At 44.4% G+C, this 15751-nt stretch overlaps 1 protein-coding gene across 1 annotated transcript in view; it reads left to right on the forward strand.

Moving 5' to 3' along the window:
• LOC129858621 (short transient receptor potential channel 7-like) overlaps positions 1–14849 on the forward strand; it is a 75541-nt gene extending 60692 nt beyond the window's left edge. Inside the window, exons 8-12 of the mRNA XM_055927934.1 lie at positions 5592–5787; positions 9056–9277; positions 13165–13245; positions 14228–14303; positions 14644–14849. Of these exons, the coding sequence (XP_055783909.1) occupies positions 5592–5787; positions 9056–9277; positions 13165–13245; positions 14228–14303; positions 14644–14849 (781 nt within the window). The remainder of the gene's footprint in view (positions 1–5591; positions 5788–9055; positions 9278–13164; positions 13246–14227; positions 14304–14643) is intronic.
• The last annotated feature ends 902 nt before the right edge of the window (positions 14850–15751 follow it).

Raw genomic sequence — 15751 nt, forward strand, 5'->3', positions numbered from 1 at the left:
AAGTTCTTACTGGCACCACAAGGGGTCATTATGACTCCAATTCTGACTCCATCAGTAAAAGACAATAACAGAAGTAACGTTTTCCAGGTGGAATATCCATCAATCGTTAACCTGGTAAAGAAAAGGAGTGGGTTGGACTAGGTTAGGCTAGGTTGAGGAGTGATATTGCAGGTCAGGATACAGGAACGTTGGTTGAGGACAAGGTTTCCAGTGCAGGGTATTCATTTGTTAACTAACTAACAAAGGCCCAGCACAAGGACACAAGAGCCCGTGGGGCCCGAGGGGGGGGGGGGGGGGGGGGGGGATTGAGATATTGAATGGATCTTCAGCCCGGTAGCTAAGGTTGTGTGAAATTATGTTGTGGTTCTGGAGGATACAAAAGAGAAGATATATTAGCATACGTACGAAGTGTCGTAACTAATAGGAGTATGTCAAAAAGTGTAACACACAGGAACAAAGGACATCACTGGTAACTAAAGAATTCCCCAAACCATCACACTACCGCCACCATGCTTAACCGTTGGTGTGAGGTGGAATACAGTGTTTGGTTTTCGCCAGACATAATGGGACCCATCTCATCGAAAAAGTTGATTCAAGTTTGCCAAAAAGCACCTGGAAGCACCTGGATGATCATCAAGACTCTTGGAAGAATGTTCCATGGACAGATGAGTCAAAAGTATAACTTTTTGGATGACATGGGTCCCATTCATGCCTGGTGAAAACCAAACACTGCATTCCACGGTAAGAACCTTGTACCAACGGTTAAGCATGGTGGTGGTATAGTGGATCTTTAGGGATGCTTTGCATGAGAGAATGCCAAGAGTGTACAAAGCTGTCATCAAGGCAAAGGGTGGCTACTTTGAATAATCTCAAATAAATAATAATCTCTTTGAATAATTTGTTTAACATTTTTCTGGTTACTACGTGATTCCATACGTGTTATTTCATAGTTTTGATGTCTTCACTATTATTCTATAATGTAGAAAATAGTAAATAAAATGTAAAAAAAACGGGAATGAGTAGGTGTGTCCAAAATGTTGACTAGTACTGTATATATATGTGTGTATGTGTATATAAACAGGCTAGAAAGTCATCATTATACAATCTCCAAATATATGAAAAGGCACTTAAACTCAGGTACGCACGACATGGGCTGCGTTTAGACAGGCAGCCCAATTCTGACGTTTTTTTCACTAATTGATCAAAAGACCAATAAGTGGGAAAAAATGATCAGAATTAGGCTGCCTGTCTAAACTCAGCCATGGACAGGAAAGGGAAAACACTTGGGCCGCCCTATGTCACCAAACACTAAGGAAAACACAAGCTGCTTTATACCAGAGGAATGGGAGCGGAATGTTGATGAGCAGAGTTATTTCAGGTGTGGTGGGTTGGCAGGATAGGGGGAAGTCCAGAGGGTAATTGGAAGTTGGTCGAATTTGCATGATGCTTCAGAACAGTTGGTTTAGACATATGTGAGTGTGTGTGTGTGTGTGTGTGTGTGTGTGTGTGTGTGTGTGTGTGTGTGTGTGTGTGTGTGTGTGTGTGTGTGTGTGTGTGTGTGTGTGTGTGTGTGTGTGTGTGTGTGTGTGTGTGTGTGTGTGTGTGTGTGTGTGTGTGCGTGTATCTGCTATCTCTCTGTGTTCTTGAGTATAACAGACAGGGCAGCTTTTGATGGAGGATGGGAGTGAGGGCAAGTTTGATGGCTCCGGTGCTGATTCAGGGAGGCAGGTGGTGGTGATAATGATACCCCAGGAGGAAGCACTCTGAGTGGGGGCTGTGGAGAGGGTGAAGGGGGTTCTTTGGAGGATGGCTGGAGGGTTCAGGCAGTGAAGGTACAGCTGGAGTAGGCCTAATGAAGACTGTATGCCCTAATGGCTACTATTCCTGCCTCCAGAACCCAACACACTGACTGACACACACACAGACACACACACACACAGACACACACACACTCACTCTCTCTCACACACACACACACTCACACACACACACACACACACACACACACACACACACACACACACACACACACACACACACACACACACACACACACACACACACGGCAGGTTATTAGGATTCTCAACTAGGCACCTCTGGAGAAGCAGTAGGCCTGTCTCTATGTTCTAGTCAGCCATGCATGGGTACACTGCTGTACAGACCTGACTGCCAGACGAGGGGAGAGTAATGGAGAGATACAGGAAGGGGGGGGGGGGGGGGGGGGGGCCGGAAGTAGAAGATAGCGGGAGGACGGCGTCTATGTGAGGAAAAGAAAGAGCGTCTGAGAGAGTAAAAGAGAAAAGAGAGGAGGGCAAATTAAACAGAGAGTAGGAAGATAAACAAATGAGATAAAAGCAAGAGGAAAGGAGGAATGAGTATGGAGAGAAGAGAGGGGGGAAGGAGAGAAGCAGAGGAGGATTCTTGGCTGGCCTGTTTGTGTGGGCACAATAAGGGAAACAGGCCACTGGCACAGACAGGAGAGAGAGAGAATCAGAGGGATAAGCTGAAGAAGACACACAAACAAGCTGCGAAGGAGGGAGAGGGAAAAACCAAAGAGAGTGAGATGTTATGTTTTGTGAGAGAGGAAGAGTGAAGAGTGAAGAGTGAAGAGTGAAGAGTGAAGAGTGAAGAGTGGAGAGAGAGAGAGAGAGAGCGAGAGAGATGTGGATGAGACTGATAGAGAGAGGGGTATGAGAGGGAGAGTTAAATAGGCCTGGTGGTATGCCCTGCCAGTTTAGCGTGGGGGGAAAAAGGAACATAAACACAGTACCAGTTAAAAGTTTGCACACACCTACTCATTCCAGGTTTTTTCTTTGTTTTTACTTTTTTCTACATCGTAGAACAATAGTGAAGACCTCAAAACTATGAAATAATACATATGGAATCATGTAGTAAGCAAAAAAATATATATTTGAGATTCTTCAAAGTAGCCATCATTTGCCTTGATGATAGCTTTACACACTCTTGGCATTCTCTCAACCAGCTTCATGAGGTAGTCACCTGGAATGCATTCACTTAACAGGTGTGCCTTGTTAAAAGTTAATTTTGGGAATTTCTTTCCTTCTTAATGCGTTTGAGCTAATCAGTTGTGTTGTGATATACAGAAGATAGCCCTATTTGGTAAAAGACCAAGTCCATATTCGGTCAAGAACAGCTCAAATAAGCAAAGAGAAAATACAGCCCATCATTACTTTAAGACATGAAGGTCAGTAATTTCAAGAACCTTTCAAGTTTCTTCAAGTGCAGATGCAAAAACCATCAAGCGCTATGATGAAACTGGCTCTTATGAGGACCGCCACAGGAAAGGAAGACCTAGAGTTACCTCTGCTGCAAAGGATAAGTTCATTAGAGTTAACTGCACCTCAGACTGCAGCCCAAATAAATGATTCACAGAGTTCAAGTAACGGACACATCTCAACATCAACTGTGAATCAGGCCTTCATGGTCGAATTGCTGCAAAGAAACCACTACTAAAGGACACCAATAAGAAGAAGAGACTTGCTTGGCCAAAAAACACGAGCAATGAACATTACACCGGTGAAAAATCTGTCCTTCGGTCTGATGAGTCCAACCGCCGTGTCTTTGTGAGATGCAGAGTAGGTGAACGGATGATCTCTTACCTTTTATTTCCTGTGGATATGCAAGTCGGGATGTGCCGAGAGAGAGAGAGAATTGATAGAGCGTGAAGGACACTCGTGGTGTCATAAAGCTCCTAATTGCTTGCCTCGCACTGTTCAATTCCCTATTCAATACATATGACCAGAGAAGACACACACACACACTACACATACACACACTCAAACAAATCACATTGATTAAGACCAGAGGTGCTACCCGTCTGTCACCATGGATACGGCTCAGCGGCACGATCGAGGAAAGTTGATGTGAGTTTAATACTTAAAGATGTCTGTCTGTCTGCACCACTATCCTGAGAGATAGCACTGAGAGATGGAGCGAGGGAGACGGTGAGGGAGGAAAGGAGGGAGGGAAGTTCATATATAAGTGCTATAAGGGAGGGATAGAGAGGGAGGGAGAGGATTTTAATATCGGAATAATGAGCTAGAGCGAGAGAATATTGAGAGAAAAAAATTTGAAGTCGGTAATTTACTGATCTGCAGCATTGATTTCCCTGATTATAGAGAGAGAGAGAGAGAGAGAGAGAGCGATAAAGATAAATATAGTTACAGTGAGAGACAGAGGAGAAGGAAGGGAGAGAGTGGCACTGAAGAAAAGATCGAGAAAAGGAACAATGGAAAAGAAAGTTAGAGAGAGCGAGAGAGAGAGAGAGAGAGAGACCTACTGTGTTTTCATATGAGTCTCCTGTGGAAGTGGATGAGCAGTAATTGGGTTTGGATTACACACACAGACTAGAGGTGAGTCACCGCCATTCTCCCTCGTAGGGAGGGTGTGTGGTGCCTTGTACTGCCTCCCTCTCTCCTGTCAGTGAGGTGCTCTCCTGAGGGTTAAGGCTCACTGTGTCTCTGAAGGCACCTGCTGTGACCAGCTGTTAGGGAACTCGACAGAAGTGTTTAATGACGGCTCAGCACCCGACGTCAATGTCCGCGGGTCTGCTCTCTGTGTGAATAGGAGGGGTAGTGGTAGCCGGCGACTGATAGAATTGTTTACATATAGAAAGGACAACTGTATCTCTGCAGACAAGTGGGGATGTCCGTGTATGTCATAAGCTTCTATTAGAAATCTATCCTTTTCCTTGCCTAATAACATGTAACAATTAATTTCTAAATACATGTAAAGAGTCTTGCATATTGACATTAGTTTGTCACGTGAGCCCCAGGTCAGAGGAAAGGGAAATCCATAAACATCAGCAAGGATCAGTGGATGGACTATCATATGGGGATCTGAATACCGTTCCACATGAGAACATTGTCCAATAGAGAGAGAATTCAGGTTTATTCAGCCATGGTGCCACATGCATATACCGTACACACTGGGCCTTGCAGAGAGAGAGAGAGAGAGAGAGGTGTGGCTCTAAGCGCTGACAGAGGAGAGGTTTATTGAAGTGCACACCCAGGCCTGTAGTCGACATCTCTCCTCCCGTTCACCCCTCCCTCTTGCTCTGCCACTCATTGAACGTTTATTGACAGGATTGCGTCCAAATGTCTTTGTTTTTTAGGCAGAGTGTATGTTTAGCTCACTCCAAACCCCCTCTGAGCTTGGGTGTCTGACAGCGCTGGCTAGAGCAATGTCACCTCATTCGACCAACCTGTTCCTGTGAAACGAAACGAGGGCGCAGCGGATCAGGCCATGTGCACTGAGACTAAAAGCAGAACCGACTGGACTGGACTGGACTAGACTGGATCAGACGTTTCCAACCTTTTCCGTTCTGTGCACAACCAAATCACAGACAAAAGCCCTGGGCTGTTCCAAAGTGGAACAGGGGAACTGGCTTTGCCTCTTCAATTGAGCTTTCCTGGTGGGGGATAATGTGTTGGAATTGGACATGACTCATCAGCTATTTCATCAGTGCCAGCTCATAAACTCTACTAAAAGAACACTAAGAACACTATAAGAACACTACTATCTGGTTTACAGACTCATGCTTGCATGTGCATCCATGTGTGTTTCCCCAGGGTGGAGGAGAGCTTTAAGACCCTGTTCTGGTCCATCTTCGGTCTGTCGGAGGTGATCTCCGTGGTCCTGAAGTATGACCATAAGTTCATAGAGAATATTGGTTATGTGCTGTTCGGGGTCTATAACGTCACTATGGTGGTGGTTCTACTCAACATGCTCATCGCTATGATCAATAGCTCCTACCAAGAGATAGAGGTCAGTCCTATTAATTACTCATTCATATAGAGGGCAGTCCTATTAATAACGCATTCATATAGAGGGCAGTCCTATTAATAACTCATTCATATAGAGGGCAGTCCTATTAATAACTCATTCATATAGAGGGCAGTCCTATTAATAACTCATTCATATAGAGGTCAGTTCTATTAATAACTCATTCATATTGAGGTCAGTCCTATTAATAACCCATTAATTTAGAGATGTGAGATTCCTATTAATAACTAATTCATAAAGAGGGCAGTCCTATTAATAACTCATTCATAAAGAGGTCAGTCCTATTAATAACTCATTCATATAGAGGTCAGTTCTATTAATAACTCATTCATATAGAGGTCAGTCCTATTAATAACTCATTAATTTAGAGATGTGAGGTTTCCGGTAAGAGCCAAATGCAGACTGTTGAAGTAACAATGTTTAGAACAGGAGACAAAGGGCTGTGAGACATGGTTTGAATTCTAGACACAGGAAAGGTAGGAAGTACATGGAGGGTGCAGGGCAACAGAGGACGAACAGCAGAGGGGCTAATGATCTTGGAGCGGGGGTGAAAGGTTTCGGCTTCAGGGGGTGTAGCCGCGGGGCTATAGCGGCGTGCCAGCGCATCTGGCTTGACCTTCTTGGATACCGGTCGGGCCTTACTGAACCCCTCCAGGAGGTCCTGGTACTCCGCGGGGCTGGTGGAGAGGTCTGGGCAATTTCCAAGCCCCCAGGAAGACGTGCCGGGGCAGGCAGAGCTGACTTCAGACAATGAGTGTGGCAGAACGGGCTCCAGCCCCCGATGGCACCAGCAGACTAGTCAATCGAGGGATTGTGTCGCTGGAGCCAAGTGAATCCCAATACCACGGGAACCTGCGGAGACTCAATTAGCAGGAATTGGATCATCTCGCTGTGGTTCCCCGACACTCGTAGGTTGATGGGTGTGGTATGGTGGGTGACCCGGCCTATAGAGTGCTCGTCCAGCGATCTAACATCCATGAGGATGGAGAGATGTTGAGTGGGGATGCCCAGCTCGGACGTCAGGGTAACATCCATAAGACTCATATCGGCCCCCGAGTCGATGAGTATCTGGAGAGACTTGGACTGGTCCCCCCACAGCAGGGTGGCATGGAGAGGGGGGGCGAGTAAGGGGAGAAGCAAAATTGTCCTTAAGACCCACCAGAGTACTCATTCCTACAAATGAGCTAGGTCTCTTGATGGGACAGGTAAACACATAATGACCGGCTGTACCGCAATAGAGACAGCTCTGGGTGTTAAGTCTGCGTACACATTCGGCTGTAGACAGCCTAGCTCTGCCGAGCTGCATCGGCTCGGGAAGAGGTAAATCGGCAGTCTTCGGGAGGCTCTTGGAGGAACTCGGGTAAGCTTGAATCCCCTCGGGGACATCCGGAGTTTGTCAGATGCAAGGTGGGATCCTTGAGTAAGCGTTTGGGACCGCAATCAGACCTCTTCTCCCTCCTATGTTCCCGTAGCTGTCCAGCGATCCGGATGGTTAAGGCGATGAGTGAATCGAGATCCGTCGGTAGTTCCCGGGCCTCAAGCTCGTTCTTTACTTCCTCCCATAATCCGTGCAGGAACATGTCGAACAGCCCTTCCGGGTTCCAGGCACCTTCCGCTGCTAGCGTTCGGAAATCCATCGCATAGTCTGCCACACTGATGGAATTCTGCCAAAGCTGGAGTAACTTCCAGGCAGCCTCTCTCCCGGACACCGGAGCCTCAAACTTTTTTCACATCCGCCACGAAACCCTCTAGACTGAAGCATTTTGGCCGACTGTTGTTCCCAAATGGCCGTAGCCCAGGCGAGGGCCCTCCTGGACAGCAGCGTGATGAGGTGCGCTATCTTAGAGCAGACCGAGGGGAAGGAGGAAGGCTGCAGTTCCATGATGAGGGAACACTGAGCGAGAAACGCCCGACAGGTGACCGACTCTCCATCGAAGCGTTCCGGGGGAGGTAAGCAGGGTTCCCGGGAAACCGGGGTGACGGCGCTGCTACCAGCCGGGGTACTGAGGGGCTGGGAGGATACCGTCGTGGTCGGCTGCCTGGTAGATTGCCCACGGACTTGCTCCCGCAATGTGACAAAACGCTGGTTTACTTGACAAACAAGACGAACTGGCACAGACAGACAGAAAACAAAGGTAGAAATACACAGGAGTGGGGAAGATGGGCGACACCTGGAGGGGGGTGGAGACAAGCACAAGGACAGCTGAAACAGATCAGGGCGTGACAAGAGGTCAGTCCTATTAATAACTCATTCATAAAGAGGTCAGTCCTATTAATAACTCATTCATATAGAGGTCAGTCCTATTAATAACTAATTCATATAGAGGTCAGTCTTATTAATAACTCATTCATATAGAGGCCAGTCCTATTAATAACTAATTCATATAGAGGTCAGTCCTATTAATAACTCATTCATATAGAGGCCAGTCCTATTAATAACTCATTCATATAAAGGTCTGTCCTATTAATAACTCATTCATATAAAGGTCTGTCCTGTTAATAATGCATTCATAAAGAGGTCAGTACTATTAATAACTCATTCACAGAGAGGTCAGTCCTATTAATAACTCATTCACAGAGAGGTCAGTCCTATTAATAACTCATTCATATTGGGCAGTCCTAGTAATAAGTCATTCATATAGAGGTCAGTCCTATTAATAACTAATTCATATAGACGTCAGTCCTATTAATAACTCATTCATAAAGAGGTCAGTCCTATTAATAACTAATTCATATAGACGTCAGTCCTATTAATAACTGATTCATAAAGAGGTCAGTCCTATTAATAACTCATTCATATAGAGGTCAGTCCTATTAATAATGCATTCATAAAGAGGTCAGTCCTATTAATAACTGATTCATATAGAGGTCAGTCCTATTAATAACTGATTCATATAGAGGGCAGTCCTATTAATAATGCATTCATAAAGAGGTCAGTCCTATTAATAACTGATTCATATAGAGGTCAGTCCTATTAATAACTGATTCATATAGAGGGCAGTCCTATTAATAACTGATTCATATAGAGGGCAGTCCTATTAATAACTCATTGATTAGGAATTATCCAATCTTACATTTATAATCATACAAAGGTCGTGGTATGATAATGTTTAGTGAAAGAAACAAATATTCAGTGTGAAATATTGTTAATCCCACATGACTGTACCAATGTGTGTGTTTATGTGTGCAGTGTGCGCATTCATTTATTTGTTTGTGTCCGTATGTCCATGTGTGTGTGTGTCCCCTCCAGACAGATGCAGATGTAGAGTGGAAGTTTGCCCGTGCCAAGCTGTGGATGTCCTACTTTGACGAGGGTCGCACTCTGCCCGCTCCTTTCAACATGGTGCCTTCTCCCAAATCCTGGTACTACCTGGTCCTCCGCACCAAGGCCTGCATCGTTCACCTCTGCAAGGCCAAGGGGCGTCGCCATGACAACGAACTAGAGATGGGCATGCTTATCTCACGACTCAAGGTCAGAGGGGAGAGGGCAAAGGTCAAAACCTAATTGTATCAGTACATACCGTAGATGCTAGTGGTTGATCTTATACAAAGCTATTTTCAGTGTAATAAGATAACAACATTTTGAAAATACAATTTTAAATGTATTTTGTTTGTTTAGCTTATTGGAATACCAGGTGAGAATTTGCTGTGAATGGTGCTGAGCAGATCCTTGGTAAATCTTACTACATTTGCACACACTGTATATAGGCTTTTCTATTGTGTTATTGACTATGCGTTTGTTTATCCCATGTGTAACTCTGTGTTGTTTGTGTCGCACTGCTTTGCTCTATCTTGGCCAGGTCGCAGTTGTAAGTGAGAACTTGTTCTCAACTGGCCTACCTGGTTAAATAAAGGTGAAATAAAAAAATATATATTTTAAAAAATCGGTCTTGCCAAAGCATAGCTGAACATCCAGGGAGGGATGGTGCCAAATCTAAATGGCACTGCACAATGTTTTGCCAAAGCTGTTGCAAAAGCCGCTTGGGTTATTTTGGTGGTGGATGTGTTGTGGAGACTATTGGACGTATTTCAAAGGCTTCAGGATGTATTAGAGGAGCTGTTGGATAAGCCCGCTCCTTCCTAATGCTAAACCTGGTTTGTAGAGGCAGGATCAGTTTTATAGAACTGCCTCTGTGGGTAGACAGAGATCTGATGGCTTGGCTATGAAACACAACTGAGCAGAGCATTAGGTGAGCAATCGATACGCAGACTCACACTACACCTTAGGAAGACGTGATAAATGTAAAGTGAGTTTGTTGGAGCAAACTGCGGCGGTTTCTCTCTTCCTGAAAGAGATATGCGTGTATACAGCAACTTCCTTCACTTTCAGAGTTTGTGTACGTCGTGCACATTGTGTTTGTAACTGTTTGTTATTGAGCGTGTGTGTGTTTGTGTGTATGTTTGTGTGTGTGTTAGTATGTAGTGCTAGTGCACAGGTTAGTGGGTGTGTGTCTGTCAGGGTTTTCAGGACTCATTGCAGTTTGGTGCCATGTCTTGTTTTGCCATGCCACTGATGATGTCAAGCTTAGCAGCCTTTCGAGACCCAGATCTGTGTGTGTATATCCATGTGCGTGAATGCGTGTGTGTGTGTGTGTGTGTGTGTGTGTGTGTGTGTGTGTGTGTGTGTGTGTGTGTGTGTGTGTGTGTGTGTGTGTGTGTGTGTGTGTGTGTGTGTGTGTGTGTGTGTGTGTGTGTGTGTGTGTGTGTGTGTGTGTGTGTGTGTGTGTGTGTGTGTGTGTGTGCGTGCGTGCGTGTTTGAGCGTATCTCCTGCCAAAATGAAAATAAGGACTTGTAGGACACTAAGTAAATCTAGAAGAGGACATTAAAACTAGGTCATTGATATTTAGCAGAGCAGCGAGCAGATACATCAACACCCAGTGACATAATACACATTATTCCAAGGTAATAGGACTCATGTTTGCAGCACAGAAATAAATATAACATATTATACAGTATTATTTTGTATCTATTTATATATACAGTTTCTTTATTTTTACTATTTTCTACATTGTAGAATAATACTGTAGACATCAAAAATATGAAATAACACATATGGAATCATGTAGTAACCAAAAAAGGGTCAAACAGAACAAAATATATTTTAGATTTGTCAAAGTAGCCACCCTTTGCCTTGATGACAGCTTTGCACACTCTTGGCATTCTCTCAACCAGCTTCACGAGGAATTTTCCAACAGTCTTGAAGGAGTTCCCACATATGCTGAGCACTTGTTGGCTGCTTTTCCTTCACTCTGCAGTCCAACTCATCCCAAACCATCTCAGTTGGGTTGAGGTCGGGTGATTGATGCAGTACTCCATTACTCTCCTTCTTGGTCAGATAGCCCTTACACAGCCTGGAAGTGTGTTTGGGGTCATTGTCCTGTTGAACAACAAATGATAGTCTCACTAAGCACAAACCAGATGCGATGGTGTATGGCTGCAGAATTCTGTGGTTTTAATGGACAAGAAATGTGCTTTTCTTTCAAAAACAAGGACATTTCTAAGTGACCCCAAACTTTTGAACGGTGGTGTATGAGTGTACACAACATTAGGAACACTTTCCTAATATTGCATTGCACCCACTTTTGCCATCGGATCAGTCTCAATTCGTCAGGGCATGGACTCTACAATGTGTCGAAAGCGTTCCACAGGAATGCTGGCCCATGTTGACGCCAATGCTTCCCACAGTTGTGTCAAGTTGGCTGGATGTCCTTTGGTTGGTGGACCATTCATGATATACATGGGAAACTGTTGAGTGTGCGTTGCAGTTCGTGACACACTCAAACCAGTGCGCCTGGCACCTACTACCATACCCCGTTCAAAGGCACTTAAATATTCTTCTTGTCCATTCACCCTCTGAATAGTACACATACACAATCCATGTCTCAAGGTTTAAAAATCATTTAACCAGTTTCTTCCCTTTCAACTACACTGATTGAAATGGATTTAGCAAGCGACCGATAAGGGATCATAGCTTTCACCTGGATTCACCTGGTCGGGAAAGAGCAGGTGTTCCTAATGTTTCGAACACTATATATTTTTATTCCGGACTCTGACATTGCTCGATCTGATATTTCTTAATTTTTATTTTGGGGTTATGTGTGTATTGTATTATTAGGTATTGCCAGCTTTTACTGCACTGTTGGAGCTAGAAACACAAGCATTTTACTGCACTGTTGGAGCTAGAAACACAAGCATTTTGCTTCCCCTGCGACAACATCTGCAAATCTGTGTATGCGACCAATAAACTTTGATTTGATTTTACCTAGATTTGCAGTGACTCATATGGCTGTCATGCTCTCTAACCTCCTCTCTAGCTTCTCATTTTGTGTCGTTGTGTCTAACTCGTCCTCATATATAACTCATGTTATTGATACACTTCATCAGCAAAATATAATTCAAGTCAAGGTCGGTCGCCTGTCTTCTCTAGTTGTTCCTGCATACTGAATACTAGTTGTTCCTGCATACTGAATACTAGTTGTTCCTGCAAACTGAATACTAGTTGTTCCTGCATACTGAATACTAGTTTTTTCTGCATACTGAATACTAGTTGTTCCTGCATACTGAATACTAGTTGTTCCTGCATACTGAATACTAGTTGTTCCTGCATACTGAATACTAGTTTTTCCTGCAAACTGAATACTAGTTGTTCCTGCATACTGAATACTAGTTTTTCCTGCATACTGAATACTAGTTGTTCCTGCAAACTGAATACTAGTTGTTCCTGCATACTGAATACTAGTTTTTCCTGCATACTGAATACTAGTTGTTCCTGCATACTGAATACTAGTTGTTCCTGCATACTGAATACTAGTTGTTCCTGCATACTGAATACTAGTTGTTCCTGCATACTGAATACTAGTTGATCCTGCCAATACCAGCACCTGGATTTAGACCAGAGCTCTCAATCCCTGTTCCTGGAGCAGACTGACATAAAGTGTAGTCAACTTTGTTCTAAGGGCAGGAAATAGCTGACTGGTTTAGGGCAGAACAAATCCGATTGTTTTCTAAAAGGTCAATGGGCGGAGAGAAAAACAGAGAATCTTTTAGAAACCAATTGGTTGGTTTAGGGCAGAACAAATCCATTCAGATGATTTTTGCTCTTAGAACAAAGTTGACTACACTTGTATGTCAATCTGCATTCGCAGAGAACTAGCCTCCTGTAGGTTTTCACTCCAACCTCAGTTGTAACTAACCTGATTCAGCTTATCAACCAGCTAATTATTTTAATCAGGTTTGCTAGATTATGTTTGGAGTGAAAACCTACTATATATATATATATATATATATATATATATATATATATATATATATATATATATATATATATATATATATGAACTCATGTTGTGTTGTTGCAGGGCAAACGCTACAGGGCCCACGGTCGACCACGAGAGGAGTCCACTCTCAGAAAACCCATCAAACATCCCACTAGATACCAGGTACGAGAGAACAAGAGATATATAGAAAGTAAGCAAGAAAGAGGGAAGAGGGGTGTAGAAGAGGGAGGTAGAGATAATATGTGAGAAATGTCAGATGGGAATGAGTGGGCAAAGAAGGAAAGAAAACAAGACGACATATAGGTTTAATAAGGTATCGAGAAATGGATTTAGTGGGAGCAGGTAATGGCTGAATAAATGAGCAGGAGTGTGGAGTGATTGACTGAATGGGGGAAATGGATAGAGGGATGGAATGAGGTAAGGTCTTTCTGTCCACCTTTGCCCTGTGGGAAATCTCCTCTCTTCCTCTGTCACGAGGTCATTCTATTGTGCCTCTCACAGATCATTATGCTTCTCTCTTAAAGCCTTTCTCCTGACACACACAGTTTATTTTGGCAGGTCAGCTTCAGTGAGTGTGTGTGCAGTGCACGCAGGATGGCAGGTAGCATAGCGGTTAAAGCATTAGGCCAGTAACTGAAAGGTCGCTGGTTCGAAACCCTGAGCTGTCAAGGTGAAATATCTGTTGATTTGCCCTTGAGCAAGGTTCTTAACTCTAATTTGCTCCAGGGGTGCCTTGACCCTGTAAAACAATAAATTTCACTGCACCCATCTCTATATATTTATGGACCGGTTCCTAGAGCGGTTCAATGCATGGACTGACTGAGTGGGTCTTAAAGAGAGCTAAGTGTGTAGTCTCTATAGGCTTTAGATCAATACTTACCATTCAGAGCTGATCAGTGTGACACAGTGTGAGAGCTCATCTCTATAAAACACCTCTCAGTGTAGTGTGTGTGTGGGGGGGGGGGGGGGGGGGGGGGGGGGGGGGGGGGGTCTGGATGTGCGCCTGTGAGTGTCTGGATGTGTGTGTGTGTGTGTGTGTTTAATAAAGATTATGGTCAGCTTTCATAACCAACTCTTCTCCACTTCTCTCCCCTTCATATTTTTCTCCTCCCCTCCTCCCTCTCTCTTCTCTGTCGTACTGCAGAAGATCATGAAGCGTCTCATTAAGCGCTATGTTCTGAAAGCTCAGGTTGACAGGGAGAACGATGAAGTCAATGAAGGTGAAAATCGAATCTCCTTTAATGTCGCCTTTATGTACCTCAGCAGATGCTACCTGCCTGGATGGGTATTGTCAGTGCGAGTGTATGTAATGTATCCTGCAGAGTAACTTAAAGGATCACAGTCTGGTCCTCTCTCCTCAATGTTAGTTCATTCTTACCAGCATGTAATAGAACAGCAGTGGGGGGTGTGTGTGTGTGTGTGTGTGTGTGTTTCACTCATTCAAGTGTTGGTGTGTGTGTGTGACTCTGCCTGACTTTGTGTGTGTTTCACTCATTCATGTGTTGATGTGTGTGTGACTCTGCCTGACTGTGTGTGTGTGTATCTGTGTGTGTGTTTTAGGGGAACTGAAGGAGATCAAGCAGGACATCTCCAGCCTGCGCTATGAGCTCCTGGAGGAGAAGTCTCAGGCCACCGGAGAACTGGCTGACCTCATCACACAACTCAGTGACACATTTGTCAAGAACGCCACCAAAAAAAACCTAAGAGAGAGGGGAGAAGGGGTAGGAGAGAGGGGTGGGGGAGGCATGAAAATAGAGGGAGAGTGAGAGGTGGGGGGAGGAGAGAATAGAAAGGGGGAGGGGAAGAGAACTGGGGGACAGAGAAAGAGCGAAAGAGTGATAGAGAGAGTGGATGAAAAGGTGGTCAGGGATGAGAGTTGAAAAGGTGGTCAGGGATGAGAGTTGAAAAGGTGGTCAGGGATGAGAGTTGAAAAGGTGGTCAGGGATGAGATTTGAAAAGGTGGTCAGGGATGAGAGTTGAAAAGGTGGTCAGGGATGAGAGTTGAAAAGGTGGTCAGGGATGAGAGTTGAAAGAGTGGCTTTCTTGGGAGTAGATGTCCTGATCTAATTAGTGGAGGCAGGAGAGTGAGATAGGAGAGGAGGAGAAGAGAGAAAGGAAGCAGTACAGTGAGACGGAGAGAGGAAAAGTGACAAAGGGAGGAGGCTCTGAACAGCGCGAGGGGAATATAGGGGAGGGTTTAGAATAGAATTCCGAGGCAGCAACGAAAGACAACCCACACAGCCAAACTACATCAGCTCAACCTACCTGGGAGATGGGAACAGATAGATGGAGAGAGTAGAGATGGAGACAGAGAGAGGGAAGAAGAGGTAATGGGGAAGAGGGAGAAATAAACAAAAGTTGAAAAAACACTGATAGTAATTGAATGGTTTTTTGTAACTGCAGAAAGCTAGCCCAGGGTGTCTTTACCTGAAGTATTGTGCCATATAGCAGTCCACTGTTTCAGGAAGATGAATATAATGACCCTTTTTTATAGAGCAGGCAATCTAATTAACACATTGGCCAATGGCCATATATTCACACATACGGAATGAGTTCACACACACACTTATTGAATTATTCATTTGTTTCCAGACACCCAGTGGAGGTTGCACACGATTTTTGAGTTCATTGAAATAGCATTTGAAACTCTGAAGTCGGAATCCGTAGC

This window comes from Salvelinus fontinalis, chromosome 6 (assembly GCF_029448725.1).
Source record: "Salvelinus fontinalis isolate EN_2023a chromosome 6, ASM2944872v1, whole genome shotgun sequence".
In the NCBI taxonomy this organism is placed as follows: domain Eukaryota; kingdom Metazoa; phylum Chordata; class Actinopteri; order Salmoniformes; family Salmonidae; genus Salvelinus; species Salvelinus fontinalis.